The sequence below is a fragment of the Astatotilapia calliptera genome, chromosome 11, assembly GCF_900246225.1.
Source record: "Astatotilapia calliptera chromosome 11, fAstCal1.2, whole genome shotgun sequence".
Lineage (NCBI taxonomy): Eukaryota > Metazoa > Chordata > Actinopteri > Cichliformes > Cichlidae > Astatotilapia > Astatotilapia calliptera.
The window spans coordinates 35,283,620-35,299,978 of record NC_039312.1 but is presented as its reverse complement, the minus strand read 5'-3'; the positions used below and the strand labels follow the sequence as shown (position 1 = coordinate 35,299,978).

Here is a 16,359-nt window from a genome sequence, read left to right as displayed (position 1 = left end):
AAATTATTTAATATAAAATTATCTTTATAACCAGAACTAATAAAGATAACAGATGAGCACCTGCTTCCTCCGACTCCTTTTTGAACAGGAAATTGTTTTTTATATATTCCATGTGAATTTGATGTCGTCAGTGTGTATTATCACGTGTCACTTATGTTTGAAATAAAGTCCGAGCAGATGACCCCGCCCCTCCCTGAGCCTGGTTCTGCCGGAGGTTTCTTCCTGTTAAAAGGGAGTTTTTCCTTCCCACTGTCGCCAAAGTGCAGCTTATAGGGGGTCATATGATTGTTGGGCTTTTCTCTGTATTATGGTGGAGCTTTTACCTGACAATATAAAGCACCTTGAGGTAACTGTTGTTGTGATTTGGTGCTATATAAATAAAGTTAAATTGAATTAAATGATTTGATTAATTGGTTGAATGAATAAAATATTTTAAATGCATTAAAAAAGTTGCATTGAACACATTAAACAGATTCACTAAAAATACCGAGACACTCGAAGCTTACTGATAAAACTTTATTATAAGTCAGTTTTTCATTGTTTTGCACACAATACTGCATGTTAACACAACACTAAGTCATGTGACTCAACACCTGTCCCCCACCTTTGCTCTTTGATCGACAGCAGAAATCAAAGTGTCTTAAAAAATCTTCCATCGCTAAATGAAACGGTGCCTGTGCAGCAGCTCGAGTTCAACCTTGTGAGAAGGAAACATGTAAAGCACACGGAAGCTGAGCTGTCACTACTTCATATTCCAGCTCGTGTACAACGTGATAATTGTGCACACTTACTAATAAAAACACTTTGATTGTGTAAATATCATTACATTAAAATTCAATTAGAGAGGTGTAGTTTGATTCTTACACAGAAAGCAACACAAGTGCTTTCAGTCACAGTAAAATGTTCAAAAATAAATGATTCATTTCATCATTTTCTAATATTAGATTTAAAGGTTTTCGGTTAAAATTAGCCAAAAAAGTAAAAACTTTAACGTTCACCATCATTATCAGCAGGTTAGCACATCACTGTCAAAAACTAAACTATACACAGTAGCTGCGTTTGGCCTCATTGGTACTTTTAAATGGATTTTCCTGTTATTACTGTGCAACTACCCGCTGTCAGTGCCGAGCTTTGCTTGGTTAGTCCGTGGTATTATATTATTAAATACCTCAGTTATTACCATGTTGTTAATGAGCTGCATGCAGAGAACTGTGAAAACATGCTGAATGAACATATGTGTAAAAATGCAGGTTTAAGTTATCACACACGGCTGTTTGGACACTTCTGATCCCTCTGAAGGATTTCACTAACCAACACCAAGAGGTGTGGCCGTATCTGTGACAGCGTCCTACAAACGTTTGGATGCTTCAGTAATTTGCAATAAACCTAAAAGACAACAAGCTTTTGTCTTCATTTTTTAAAAACATGAAGACAAACGGACAGGTGTTGTGACACAACGTGACCAAAATCTATCACCATAATCTAGAAATTTCTCCAAAGATGCTCCATTTGTGCTTTTCAATCTACTCGCACATCGTCATTTACATGTGAACATGCTTGAGAGTAGAACAGCCCCATCACTGGGCACATTGTAAACATAATTATTACTCATATTATTCACTACCAGGAAACAGAAACCACAAGGACCGCACAGTCCTGCATGGAGATTTGCATGCAAAACAACAGTTCATGCATCTGCCTGACCTGGAGATAAAAACTGTGGAGGATGCAGACGTCTGTGAAGGCAGCGCACTTGTTCCTCTGGCAGAGATCCGAAATGCTTTACTACATACGAACCTTACGAAATTTAGCAAAATCTCAATAAACTCTTATAAAAACAAATGAGGTGGGGGTGGGGTCATACATTCCTTCATCGACTGGTTCCCCGCCCGTCATGCTGTCTGCAGGGAAGCAGCGTTTAATTGGTCAGAGTTGCCCGTTTGTGTGCTTTTCCACTTAAAATGCTCCTGAACGCTACAGTCTGCTCAGCCTGCCGACCCTGCATGCACAGCGGATGCTAAAGGTGCTACGTTTGCAGTTTCCAGTGTGTACGCTGGGATGTGATGAATTCCTTCCTGACCTTCATGCTGTTCTTCCCTTTTGGGAATAACCCAGTTCTCAACCATTTTCCCTTATTTCTGCTGCAGGTCTAAATGAAGTTTCAGGATGTTGTTTCCACCCACAAAACGCCCCAGTTTGAGGAAAGCTCACTTTACTTTGTGAAGAGAATTTAGGATGACTCGCTGAACATCGTTTTTTATGATCAGATAAAGATAAACGATGAGATCCAGGCTTCGTTACACGTTTTTGTCATCGTCTTTTTGCAATGCTATACGCCAAAAAAAGATAAATCAATGGATACACTGACAAAACTTGCTAAATTAAAGTTTCGTTTGTCGAGCAGTTCCTTTTTAATGCCATGCTGGACTTAAAGTATCCATAATTTCCCTAAGCTCAGCTCCACGGGTCACATCCTGGTCACCTCAAAATCCATTTGTCCACAGGAAATCTCAGTGTTGCAGTGACAGCACCAAAACATTTTCACTAAACAGACACCAAGTTGTTTAATACTAGCAGTTTGCACAACATAGACAGGTCATGCTATCCTCTATATTCATTGGCTGTGACGCCCTCCAATCAAAAAGGTTCTTCACTCCATCGAATAAAAAAAATACGGTGAAATCTAGCCAATCAGCTGTTCAAGGCAGTGTCGCTGGACTACTTTTAAAGCGCTCCCTGGACGTTATGTTCCAATCACTTTCAGTTGTGTGTCTGTGGCGTGTGCTGGGTCTACTGTGCCAAAAAGGTGTTCAGATCATTTCATGTCCCGGGTGAAATCACAGCTGTGAATGTTACTGCTGTTTGAACAGGACGTCCAGAGAGCGCCACACAGAGATGACCCTGAAGAACAGATTGGCCAATGAAACGAGCCTGTTTGATTCTTTTGATTCCACCTCACACTCCACAAAAGCTCGCTGTGAGTTTTCAGAATCAGAAAGGGTTTTGAGCCTTGAGCAAAAATGCTGATGTGAACAGATCAGGTTTAGTCTTTAAGGAGAATTATAACTTGGATGCCAGGATAGGCAGTGGTAACAAGTATTTATAGCAGAAAGTTTCTCATGACAAGATCCTCCTTCAGTTTCTTTCTCATCCAATGACACGGCCCATTTCCCCCGAAGCATGCTAACTAAAACTGATGTAATCCAAACGGCGTCTCTCTTGTTTTTGTTTTGAACCAAACTAACGTCGAGGTTTTCCCAGCTACAAAACAGGCTTCCATTATGTTGAACTAGCAGGTCAATCCTGACCCCAACAGACCGAGGTTTGCACAAAGCAGTCGACCTGAACAGACCCCGACAGAGAAAGAAGACAACCAGCAGCAGGATGGTGTGCGGTTGGTTATACCGACCGATTAACAACAAAGAGCAGCATTATAATAAGAAGACTGCTCCACGGCTAACGCAGCTAAATAGTTAGTAGCTCTGCATCAGACTGAAAGCCGTGTTTCTTCTTATTGCACCCAAAATAAAAGCAGGTCTAAATAAAAACTTTGGCCACGATTTTCATAAAAGTGGAACAAACAGCTGATGCATCAGCAGGTTTTCTATTAACTTGTAAACAGCTCCACTTTTCCTTTAACTTCTGCTCCTTTTCCCCTCAGGCAGTGATCGTGATGAAGGATGATAGCATGCACCCTCAGGTAGATGACTGTATCGGTAAAAACGAGACCTGACCTGGTTCAGATTGGTGAAACTTAGACCCAGCACTAAGTCGACTCACGACTTCTACCCCAGAGACTGACGTCGTCTGCTCGGGTCTAAAATAAGCCACGTTGTAATGATAGGACACTGCAGGTAGCACCTTCATCATCCGCATTAACAAAGAACAAAAGACAGTAAACATTTTTCTCAGCCCAGGTTGTGCTGTCCAGCGGCAGCTGTGGCAGTAGGCTCATGGACCAAATGGCCTGGAAGACTGGTACTGGCTGGGCACTTTGGGCTTGATGCCCTTGCTGTTGTAGTAGTCAACCACCTGGTTGGGCACTTCTGCTAGCACACTCTTAGCCAGAGCGGCTGGAGACGCCTGAGGAGGAGAGAGCAGAGCCGTCAGTTAAAACACAGAGTGCAGAGGGAAGAGTTGATCTTTAAATGTTCATAAAACTGCAGCTCAACACCTGCAGACCCCTACAACAGAATAGCTGCCCTTCTCCATCGCTGATAAAGCAGGTGTTTTACCTTGATCCATGGTGCACGTAGCTGATTTTGCTTTTTCTCTAAAACAAAAGTTCAATATTTTGCACACATCTTTTGGAAAATGTAAAATTACTAGTAACACACACTCGGATTAATGGAATAAAAACATAAGCAGCGACCTCGAAGGAAAAACTGGTAACGGTTCAGTGATTGTACTAAATTTGCTTCACATTCGGTGGCTGTAAGCAGCTGCAGGAACCTGCCGGCTGCCTAGAGCGACCACTTGTGATTGCACGGGTCAGTGATGATGGCTTCCTGTCTCCCAACAGTCACACTGCCTCTCAGACGGATTCACAAAGACTTGCCAATAACTGAAGTCTAATTTATAAAAGATTGCCAAAACATTGCAATTAATCTGAGTCAGTCTGTGATGACGAATCTCTTTGCAAGAGGAGACTCACTCATTTGGTTGCTGACTGGTTGCTGACTGGTTGCTGACTGGTTGCAGACTGGTTGCACTCCTGTATATAAGCAAGTTGCTGAGGGATTTCCTTGCAACCACTTTCTGAATCTGTCTGACTCTGTCTTATCGCTCTGTTGCACACAGTTGCAGTAACTTTGGTCGTGCCGTGGTCTCAGTGTTTTCCTCAGTGCGAGAGTGGCGTAAAAGCAGCAGCATAAATAAACCAGACCCTCAAATCCGAGCATGTGCATGTGCTGCAGATGGAATTTAATCTGATGTTCTGTTTTGAGGAAGGTAGAACAACTTAAGACACGGTCTTTAAATTTCATTTCAGCGTCTTCCCCTTGGGAAAAATCCCAGACAGCGGTAATTGTTTGAAGCAGCGTCTGTCGCAGCCTCTCGTCTCTGCCTCGTTCTGCTGCTGTCAAATAAAAATTGCTTCTCTTGGGGTCCAAAGACAGAAACTCTCATTCATCACAGAATAAATGCAGGAGAATGAATCTTCCCAACGAGTCCGAACTGTGAATCTCTCGTACTGTACTGTCACTACACTCAGACTGAAAATTCATTCGAGTGAAATAAAGAATTTTCCACTTGAGACTGGCCGGCAGATTGTCCCCATTTCCCTTCTTATAGGGTGAAAACAGATTTTTTTCAACAACTTCACAGCCTCTCCTCTCGTCCTCCTCTGTTTATTGTTTTCCATCACTTCCCTGTCGTCCGCTGTTATTTTAGGGTCACATGCAATTATATTTAAACACTGCATCTCCCATCAACAAGAGAGTTTTCAAATGAACACACCATCTGGTGCTCTAATTAGAGGTTTGTAACTGCTGAACAACAGAGAAAGTGTTTCTAATAATTTACACAAACATGCTTCATAATAACAAACACAAAAAAGTGAGGTTAAAGGTTTGTAAACATCAGTGAAGATGTGAGAAAAACATAAATATTATCTTATAGGTAAAAATATATGCAATTTAATTTTTATTATAGGGCGACAGCGACGAGTCATTGTTCAGGTCTTCATTTTGACCCACTCTCCTTTACAGCGGCGCTTCAGGTCTTCGGGTCTGCAGCATTATTCATGCACAGCTCTCTGAGCTCTGGACTCTGGACTGTTACAGAGCCTTCGTTCGTTTCTTTCGCCGCTGTGCTCGGGGTCATTGTCCTGTTCATGACCCAGTTTGGGCCGAGCTTTGGCCGTGGGTTCATGGAGACTCAGTGACTGCAAGGGGATGAAACCCTCATTGCTCCATCACCGTGCCAACAGGTGATACAACGTGTTTGTCCTGATATGACGTGTTTGATTTTACCCACACATGCTGCACATGATGAACAAACATCTCCCATTTGTTCCAGAAGTCTCCAGAGGCTTTGCAAACCTGATCCCTGCTGCCGAGTTCCTTTTGGAGAGATGTTTTCTCTTCCAAACAAGCCACACTTGTTCAGTCGTCTTCTAATTGTTCTGTCATGAACTTTGACCTTTAACAGGTGACCTGAGGCCCGTGAAGTCTGAGCATTGCATTGTGCTAACACACCTGAATCCTTCAGAACTGCAAAGTGCCCAAACGTCTACACTTATACAGGCGCTCACAGCTGCTGAGGAGCAGTTAGCCTGATTCCTCTGGAGTTTCCACATGACTCTAAAAACCACCCGGTCACAGATGTAACACGGCAGGAGTTACACGTGTTCACCATAACCAGTTATTATGTGTTAGTTCAACGAGCACGTTCGCTGTGTATGACGTTGCTCTGACACGGTACAGTTTTCGAACACGATGGACTCACGTGTTTGAAGTTGCGGAAGGGGACGAACTGAACGATGTCCCGGAGGACGGGCTCTCCTTTGGGTGAGCGCAGGATCCCGTCATCGCCGTCCAGCATCTGCATGTCGCTGAAGTCGGCGTTCCCGACCCCAACGATGATGATGGACATGGGGAGGTGGGAAGCCTGAACGATGGCCTCCCTCGTGTCGGCCATGTCGGTGATGACGCCGTCTGTCAGGATCAGCAGGATGAAGTATTGCTGGAGGATTGAACATGAAGAGACCCAGTCAGACCAGCTCCTGCGGCCAGAACTATCAGTGTAAATCCAGCAGGTTTTAAAAGAAGCAGTGGCAGCATTTCAAATTATATATATATATACATATGTGTGTGTGTAGTTCGTCTACGTTTCTGTAGAGTGAGGCTTAAAGTGGATGAAGAGAAACCGGTGAAGAAATCCCAGCGGAGTCATTATAGCAGCCTTGTTAGCGGCCGAGCCGGCGTCTCAAAGCCTTTTCTTCCTGTTTCTAATTGCACGATCTTTAAACTGTACTCTGTGAGGAGTGTTTGTCATAAAAGTCTGGTTCATTTTATTATTATTAGGTTTTTATTTGAAGATCAAACAATAACTGAAAGTGTTGAATTGCCAGCCAGCCTGCTCAAATCTGCCCTCTTGGCTGGCAGCCTTCCCCTGAGCTCGGTGTTTTGATGTGGGTAGCTCAGGGTGAAGCTTTGAAGTGTAGTTTCTGGTTGCAGTTAAGGACGCTCTTTCCTCGGCCTTTAAATACAATCATTTTGTCAAAAGTCATCAGCCACGGTTTGTGGTGGTGACGGCACTGGTCCTGACCCGTTTGCCTCGTGTTTCCATGCAGCAGGAACTCTTTTGCACCATTTTTCGAGCAGCATGGCTAATATCTGCGGCAGCGCTGCGTGCTCCCGGGATGATATTCCCGTGGTACCAGTACACAAAGAGACATTGTGCATATTCCTGAGACACAGGTATGAAAAAGGTTTCCTGTCTGAAAACTTTATTGGAACATGAAACTAGATCGCGTCTCACCATGGCCTCTTTGGTGTGCACCTCCTGCGAGGCAGACTTGGCGACTTTCTGGATGATGGGTGCGATGTTGGTGGGGCCGTAGAGCTGCAGCTTTGGTAGGCAGGCCTGGTACGCCTCTACCACACCCTGGATGCCTGACAGGACACAAAAACAATCAGAGACAGTCTGGTTCCGAAAAACTAGAACCAGACAAAGCCAGAGCTGTCTTGGGTTTGGTTACCAGTTGTTCTTGACAGTAAATCTCGTCTCTACCTGAAGATTCTCAGTCATAGAACGAGCATTTCTACCTGTAGATCCACAGCTGTGCACACCTCTTCATTCAGGGTTTTAATCAAACTTTTGCCTTCTTATAAAGCAGAAATCACCAGCTTTGAATCAGAACAAGCTGCCGTTTGTTCTATTAACAGGTGAAAAAGGCTGTTGTTGGAAAAAGTCTCTGTTTGTTTGTCCAGTTTTGGGGGATTCAGAGCTTTTAACTGTGGATGATTCGTGCGTGATGCTGATAATATAACACGTTGGGAGCATGATTGCTCTTTTCCTGATAAAGCCGACAGTGGACGGTGTTCCCTGTACCTTTAGTGGTTTTCCCTCGAGTAGCAGCTCACTAATCACATCCACACCCAGTAATTTTGTTCAGTGAGCAGGCAGGAAGCCGCTCGGTCCACGAAGAGCTTCAGGTTTCTGCGCCCGTGTGATGCACCTGTACACTGGATCGCTGTTAACCATGCTAGCTAGCGTTAGCTGCACCTTCGTGGTCACTTGATCACATGTGAAGTTATTTTAGAGCTTCAAAAATTTCTTCTACTTTATTTGGGCTACAGAAACCAGTAGTGACATCATGGTTCCTGTTACATCATTTATATACAGTCCGCGATCTTAAAGGTGTGCTTTAAATATTAATTTTTGGGCAGTTTTGTCTTTTATTACCTTTGTATAAAGATTCACTTCTGTATCTTTATATTTGTGCTTTTATGTGTTTCATTTTTTTATCATTATTATTAAATTTACTGATGATTCATGTTTGTAGTTTGTTTCTTGCTCCGCCTCTCTCTGCGTTAGTGTCGCTGTTGCTCTGGACTTGCTCTGCCAGCCTCGTGTTTTTGGCGACGCGTCCCTGACGAAGCATCGCTGTCGTGCCCGAAGCTCGTTCGTTACACCCCACGCTTTGGTCCGAGCTCCTTTCATCCCTCGCCTTTTTACCCGAGCTTTCATCTGCTGTAAGTGATTACACTTCAGTCTGTATTTATCACAGTCTGACGGTCTCAGGTCATCTCGGTGATAGAAATCCATCACGTTTATTCTGTGAGACGAACTGTCAGCTTTATATTTAAACCTGTCAGTGATTTTATTCAAACTGAGTCTTTTCGACTTTTGGAAGAACACAAAAACGACACTTTTCTAATTGAATAGAAAGTCTGCGTGTGTTAACTATATTTGGCCTAACTTCATACACTGGGGGGCGCTGCAGAGAGAGGAACCGGTAAACCAGCTGCTCATTAACTACATAACTTATGTTTATACATTTAATGTTATGAGTGTCTCCTTCTGTTTCGCCTTGGACGTATGAGGTCTGTGAGGCTCCACGGTCCGTCTCTCCGGGTCCTTTCAGAGGCATCCCCAGCATGCCCGGAGGCAACGCTGTGATTTACTGTCTGAAGGTCATCAGGAAGACGCACTCAGACTTAATTAAGAGCGTCGGGGTTGAAGTGTCTCTGAGCTGATCGATGACCTTTAGCAGCCAAGAGTGCGAGAGGCCTTTATCTAAACACTGTCTGCCTGTCTCCCCTCAAAACCAGGAGGAAACAGTTGTGAGGTCAGAGCAGCAACTCCAGCTGTCAACATCTGTATGTCTGCCTAAAGCAACAGCTCCGATAAAATGACTCTGCCTTATTTTCACTTTTCCATTTAAGAAGAAAGTCCAAATGTAACACTTGTCAATGTTTTAGCTGTCGGGAAGTTTTCTTTTTTGTTTCTTCTCTGCCGCGGCCGCCATCTTCGTGCTAAAACTGGTTCCTGATTGGCCCGAAGCTGTCGGGTTTCCTGCATCTCACCTACGAGGCGCCACAGGCCCAGACCACCAGCTTCTTTCACTGTGAGTGACGGCTCCACTCTGAGCCCCGCCCATGTGACTCAACTCCTCCCCCGTCCCTATGGGAGAGTCAAGACCCCCTGCAGAGGATACTCAGTTACACCAAGGCCTCTTTGTTTCAGTCACTACGTAGAGATCGAGGAAAATATCTGTAATGTGCAGCTTTAGATTTATTTATACTGCATTTCAAAGACACTGAGGAGTTGATTCAGACTGCCAGTGTTAGTACACACAGTCACAGAGGTACACACTGCTGAACCATTATTTTACACTTTAATCAGGAACGAGCACAGAAAATGTCTCTGACGTCTTTTGATTTTTTTTCTGATTTTAAATTCACAAATGAATATTTCAAACATTTAGATGAGGTCAGATATCAGCTGTGAATCCTCTGAGTTCTAGTTTAGAGGTTTAATTCACAAATGCCTGTTGGCCTGTTTGAGTATTCGCAGCCTTCGGGCAAATATTCTTTCACTCATTGAATATTGATCAAGTCTCACGGTGTCTGAAATTGATGTCGCTTGATGTTAACAGCCTGGGTTATCCAATCAAAAGAGCCAGAGTATTAACAAACATTTACAAAGAAAATAAGGATGTAATCTTTCTGCAGGAAACCCATTTGTCACCACAAGAGAACGAAAAATTAAAGAAACATGGATGTAGAAAAACATATTATAGCTCCCATATCAACAGCCATAAAAGAGGCGTGGCCATTCTTATGGCGAACAATTTGTCATTCGAACTCTTTGAAGAAATAAAAGATAAAGAAGGACGGTGCATCATTGTGAAGGGCAAAGCTTTAAATAGTATCTTGACTCTTGTCTGCACCAAATAGTCCCAAATCATTCTTTAAAGACCTTTTTGACCCAATCTCAGTGGAGGCAGAGGGTATGTGTATTTGTGCAGGAGACTTCAACGTAATATTGAATTATTGTTTGGACACAACTAGTCAAACTAGATGCAAAACACATATAAGTAGACACTTAGACTTGACACTTGAGGAAACGAGACTGGTGGATGTCTGGAGATTGCTGCATCCTTCACAAAGGGACTACACACACTACTCAATTCCACACTCAGTGCACACCCGGACTGATTATTTCTTAATGCAAAAGGAAGAATGTCACAGAGTGTTCGACTGTAGAATCGAGGTAGCGGATGTCTCAGATCATAACGCGATTTTTCTGACAATTCAGCTGGACTCACTTCCAAGGAACAAAGGAGCCTTAATGTAGGGCTTCTGAATAATGAATCTATTACATATGATATTAAACAAGAAATAGATGCAATCATTAAAGAGAATGACAACGGAGAAGTGAACCCTCTAATTCTTTGGGATTCAATGAAAGCTGTTCTGTGGGGAAGCTTGACAGCAAAAGCTTCTTTTGTTAAAAAAAAAAGAATTGAAAAATATAATCAGCTGACGAAAAATTTAAAAGAGCTGGAACAAACCTTCAGGACTAAAAGGGACCCCATAACACAGAGACAAATCTTAGAGGTCTAAATACAAATAGAAAATATTGAATCAGGAAGCGGAAAGAAAGGCAAGATATTTGAAACTAAATTATTACGACCTAGGCCCTAAATCTGCCAAATTATTCGCTCGCAGACTGCGAAAGCAGCAGATAGATACAGCAATACACCAAATTAGAAACCCTATAACTCAAGAGTTGGAAGCTAAACCGGAAGAAATAGAAAACATTTTCAACAATTACTACCAAAATCTCTATATGCAAGAAGGAAATGTAGATGTACAATCAATTAAAAAAAATTGTTTGTACTCACTAGACCTACCTGCCATTGGAAAAACCAAAACGAAGTACTTACTAAGGAAATCACAGTAGAAGAACTGAATAAGGCAATCAGTAGACCGAAAGCCAACAAAACCCCAGGCAGTGACGGGTTCCCCGCAGAATGGTATAAGGTATTTAAGCTCAACCCTATCCTGCTGAGAACTCTGAATTGGATAATAAAGAACGGCCCGATACCCCCGTCGTGGAAAGATGCTATCCTGTCTTTGATCCCCAAGGAAGGAAAGGATAGAGATAACTGTGCAAATTACAGACCGATATCGATCCTACATGTAGACTACAAATTGTATACTTCAATTATAGCTAAACTAATCAAACTGTTCATTAATGATATAATTGAGGACGACGAATGTGGATTCATTCCAGGGAGGCAAACACAGGACAATATCAGGAGGACATTACACATACTTCACAACAGTTAATGATACCTTACAAAAAGTCTTTGGTTACAAGGTCCCTGAGAACTGTACTGCTTTGTTTTGAGGAAATATTGATGATAGAGTTAAAAGAGAGGACTTATATTTAACTAAGATTCTTCTTACAGCAGCAAGAAAAGCCATTACCAGGCTGTGGCTTAAGCCTTTAAGACCGACCATAGAACCAAGTCCGCCAGAGCTTATAGTATATTTTTACCTGCTGTGGAGACATTTTTGGGAGCATTTCAAGTTGATATACATCAATACAACCATTATAGCCCAAATTTAAATAATATGTCTGCATTAAGTGCATAGTAATTACATAAATTGCAAAAAAGTGCAATAAACTACAAAAAAATTAAATCGTTTTTGTTTTTTAACATATTTCTAGTTAGAGAAATTTAAGAGGCTTATCCCTCAAAACTGTAAATACAAAAAAGTTGCACAAAATAGTTTCCCACCACAGGAAATTTATTTTACGTGTCTTCATAGTTTTATTTTTGAAATACCTTTGACCGAGGTCAAGCTGATGGCATAAGATGCAAGTACAACTCCTCCGGTTTCATATGCAAAAAAAATGATTGCGCTAGCTTACACGGTTGCAGAGCTACTGGATTTAAAACTAGTTACGCAAAACGGAGCGTGCTGCTCTGACTGGTTTTAAAGGGTTAACCTCCGTGAAGAAGAAGAAGACGACACGTTTGCAAATACTGAATCTGGATGTAATACTTCCCTCCTAGTCTTTTGTGTGGACGACTCTCCTACGTGGCTTCTGTGATCACCTCATCACTTTAAGGCAAAATAAAAAATAAAACACTTCCCAGTTTAGGAAATCAAACCGAGCCTACAGGAAACATCAGCGGCGCGGTGAACGGTTCTTCCTGATTCGCTGTCACCATCAAACTCATTCTCACTTCAAACAGCTTCTGAAGCTCGCTGTCAAATATTTGAGTGGTTTTTCTGCCTGTTTTTAATTTTCAACGACAGGAAATCAAAGAACCTACCTGCACACTCCGGGTTCTCCTCATTAAAATTCACTGCGAAGTCGTGGGAGACCTGGAGCAGAGAGGGGGAGGGAGGGGGAGGGAGGGGGAACAGGAAGTCTGTTTGATCTCTGCATCAAAAAAAACAACCTGCAGAAAGAAAACTCACAATAAAACTCTTCACCTTCATCCGTCTTCATCGCTTCCTGCTCTTCTTCTTCTTGAAATCGAAGCTGAGTAGTTACCTGCCCCCTCCCCCTCCCTCCCCCCGCCTCACAGCACACTCACAGGACAGGTGAGTTTCTAGTCTAACTGACAGGCGAGGGAGCGCTGAGAAAGATTAAAGCTGTAAGCTTTGTAAAGCAAACTGAAGCCACAGAGGAGCTGCAGTTCCAGCACTCGGTGTTTTTACACTACAGCGTTCAGAGGAAGTGGGCGTGGTCTGCACAGCGCGCTCGTTCCTGCCCTAACCTGCACCAGGTTAGGGCAGCAGGGAGCTGCTTTATCCAGATACGAGCTGAACGTAGACAGGAGTTCACAGAGTTAATATTCTTCCTGTGTGAGACACACTCGTCAGATGTGTGATCAAATATTTTGAGGAATCAGTTTCTGAAAATCAAAGACTGATTTAAATGATTTCACTTTGGCTGCTTGAGGGATCTCCTCGAGCACCTGCAGACTGATTCCAGCTCGGCTGCTAATGTCTGGCTGTTCTCTGAAGTCCCAGTGAACCCCTGTGTATTTGTGTATGTGTGCTGACAGGGATGTGCGTCTCCTCCCAGGATCAAACTTCCACTGTGTACGCCTCCACACTCAGGAAAAAGTTCCTGATCACATTAGACATTAGACTTCCTATTGTTGATTAATGTAACGCTGCGTAAGCTGAAGGCTGTTTAATATTCTTGACTAATCTTGTTCCGGCTGCGTGCCGCGCTATATTTTCAGGGCGCCGACTCGGACTCTGAATGGAGCTAATCAGGACTTTGAAAGCTGATTTGAATGCAGCGTCAGACCGCCAACCAAAGGCTGCTGCACAGGAAAGGAAGCATTCAGCCGGCAGCACCCCGGGGAGGTGACGAGGGCAGGGAGGTGGGAAGGTAATCACAGGGTCAGCCTCAGCCTCTGCAGACAGAGTGCATGCTGGGAACGCCGACGAGCCGGGCTGTTAAATTACCTTGTAGTCTGGAGGGATCCGAGCTCCGAAGCCGAACGCCGGGAACATTTTGTCACTGAAAGGAAAAAAGACAAAAAAGTAAAGGTGAAGAAGGAAAAGAGACACTGGAGGAGCTTTCTGATTGGATACTTGAACACAAAGCAAAAGAAATGTCTGCTGATTGGCTGAGAAGTGATTACTTCCTTACATCACTGTGATGTTAGGAATCTCTGTCCAGTTCATCTAAAATTCAATTAAATACATTCTGTGAGTTAGACCAGCGGTCCCCAACCCCCGGGCCTCGGACCGGTACCGGTCCGTGAGTGGTTTGGTACCGGGCCGCGAGAGTTGAGGCTCAGGTGTGAAATGTTTGGTTTTCAGGGTTTTTATCGGTTTTCAGCGTTATTTTGTTATCGTTTTTATCGTTAACTCGCTTTTCCTGGGTCTTTTCACGTCTGTTATGAATAAATCTTCTTTTTTTCGGTACCAGTACTAGTTTTATTTTCTTGTATTTATCCGCGACACCTTAAAGGCCGGTCTGTTAAAATATTGTCGGGCATAAACCGGTCCGTGGCGCGAAAAAGGTTGGAGACCGCTGAGCTAGATGTTTGACCTGTTGCTAGCTTAGTACGAGGACTGAAGTGTAGAAGACCGCTAACTCGAAACTGACTATACTCCTTTGCAGCTTCTTGGACTCTGTAAGAGTAGCTTTGTGTGATTCATAGTTAACAGTAATCGTGTTAGTCGGCCTGGTGATGTGTGCTAGTGCAGCTAAGTACACAGCAGCCATATTATTGGTCAGATGATGTCATTCAAAAGGCTCAGATCTCCAGTTCAGGTGAAGCTAGCAGACAGCTAGCGGCTACAGCCGCCTGTCAGTCAAAGAGGCCACGCCCACGTTGGGAGTGTAACCAGGCAGGATAATAATAAATATTAATAATGTATACTATGTTGACCTGTGGGGAACTTCCTCTCTGCATTTGCCCCACTCACTCAGTGAAGCAGTGGGCAGCCACTGGGCGCCCGGGAGCAGTGAGCAGGGACGGTACCTCGCTCAGGGGTACCTCAGGGTAGCCGTTCAGTGGATTCGGCCACTCTACCTACTGAGCTATCGCTGCTCATAAGTGATGTTTCTTTAATCTTGTGAGTACATGAACACAGTAATGAATGGAGCTTTGTGATTGGCTGCTGAGTTGAAGTGACCTGTCGTAGTCCTGGCAGATTTCTCCCACGGCCACCAGAGCCTTCAGGTACTCGTTGGGCTGGTACGGGTGGATGTAGTGCAGGGAGCAGCTGTTCCGAGGGTCTCCGTTGGATGCTGTGAAGTCGATGGCGACCTGCAGAGACAGCAGCCAATCAGGGATCAGAACCAGTCAGAGTCCCTTAGAGAAGCCACACAAGAGCAGGAGGGAATGATGTGACTGTATGTTTGTTGGTGCCATTACAGAGACAGATTTTTATCCTCATTTATGATTGTAAAGAAGCAGGCATGTCTAGATTTAATTGATTTTTATTGGTTATTTGGCTGAAATGAGCCTTTGAGGGTTCAAAGGTCGTGTCCACCGGAACCTAAGGCACGGACCATCTTTCTTCATTTATGGTTTTTGTTCATTTTGGGCCTCAAACTGATCCGTGTGAAGAAAATAAGGATGGTGCTGAGGACGTGAGCGAAGCTTTTAGTTACATTTCCTCTAAATCGAAGATATTTATTTTTATTGTTTTCATTTCTTTTTAGTTTTTGCTGTGTGTGCAGTGTTTTGTTGCTTTTATCGTTTTCATTTTGTGCGCTTGCTCACTTTTGATTGTTTTCTCATTGTTTGTGGGGCCTTTGAGTGCTCTGTGAAGCAGTTTGGTGCCTCCGGGTGAAATGTGCTGTATAAATGCATCGGCTTCACGGCAGCAGCAGCTCAGCTGAAGAAGAAGAAAAGCAGTTATGTTCAGAGAGCCGCAGAAAGAGCTCCGAGACGTCAGAAGGTCTGAATCATTGATGAGTCGATGACGACGGCTGCGGACGCTCGTGGATTACTGAATGAGCTTCGCGGGCGATAAACGACCACAACCAGACGCAAAATGGCTCGACTGCAAAAACACGCTGCAGACCTGAAGTCAGGCGTAGAGATACAAGCACACGTGTGCTTAAAACCAGCAAATATGACTTTACTGTTTAACATGCAAGAGTAAGTCATGCTGTCAACTCAACTCAAACAATGAAGTTCAGAATGACTGAAGCAAAAGAACGATTGTTTCATATGAAGCTGAAACAGCTGAAATCAAGAAGAGGAAGTGAATTCAAAGGATTTTTATTATTGTTCGAAAAGTGCCATTCGAATACTCGTCCATTTAGAAAATGCATTTAAAGAATAAGACCATGTAATGCAGCGTTCAGACCTTTAACGTCTGCCGGATCACAAATATTTTTAAAAAC

At 43.4% G+C, this 16,359-nt stretch overlaps 1 protein-coding gene across 2 annotated transcripts in view; it reads right to left on the bottom strand.

Moving 5' to 3' along the window:
* Positions 1–502: 502 nt before the first annotated feature.
* Positions 503–16,359, bottom strand: part of cpne4a (copine IVa) — a 97,783-nt gene continuing 81,926 nt past the window's right edge. For both annotated transcript variants that reach the window (XM_026183902.1, XM_026183903.1), the window contains exons 11-16: positions 15,138–15,271; positions 13,956–14,010; positions 12,803–12,854; positions 7,483–7,616; positions 6,448–6,684; positions 503–4,083 (exon numbers count right to left, since the gene is read on the bottom strand). In XM_026183902.1, the coding sequence (XP_026039687.1) occupies positions 3,952–4,083; positions 6,448–6,684; positions 7,483–7,616; positions 12,803–12,854; positions 13,956–14,010; positions 15,138–15,271 (744 nt within the window). In that variant the 3' untranslated portion in view covers positions 503–3,951. The remainder of the gene's footprint in view (positions 4,084–6,447; positions 6,685–7,482; positions 7,617–12,802; positions 12,855–13,955; positions 14,011–15,137; positions 15,272–16,359) is intronic.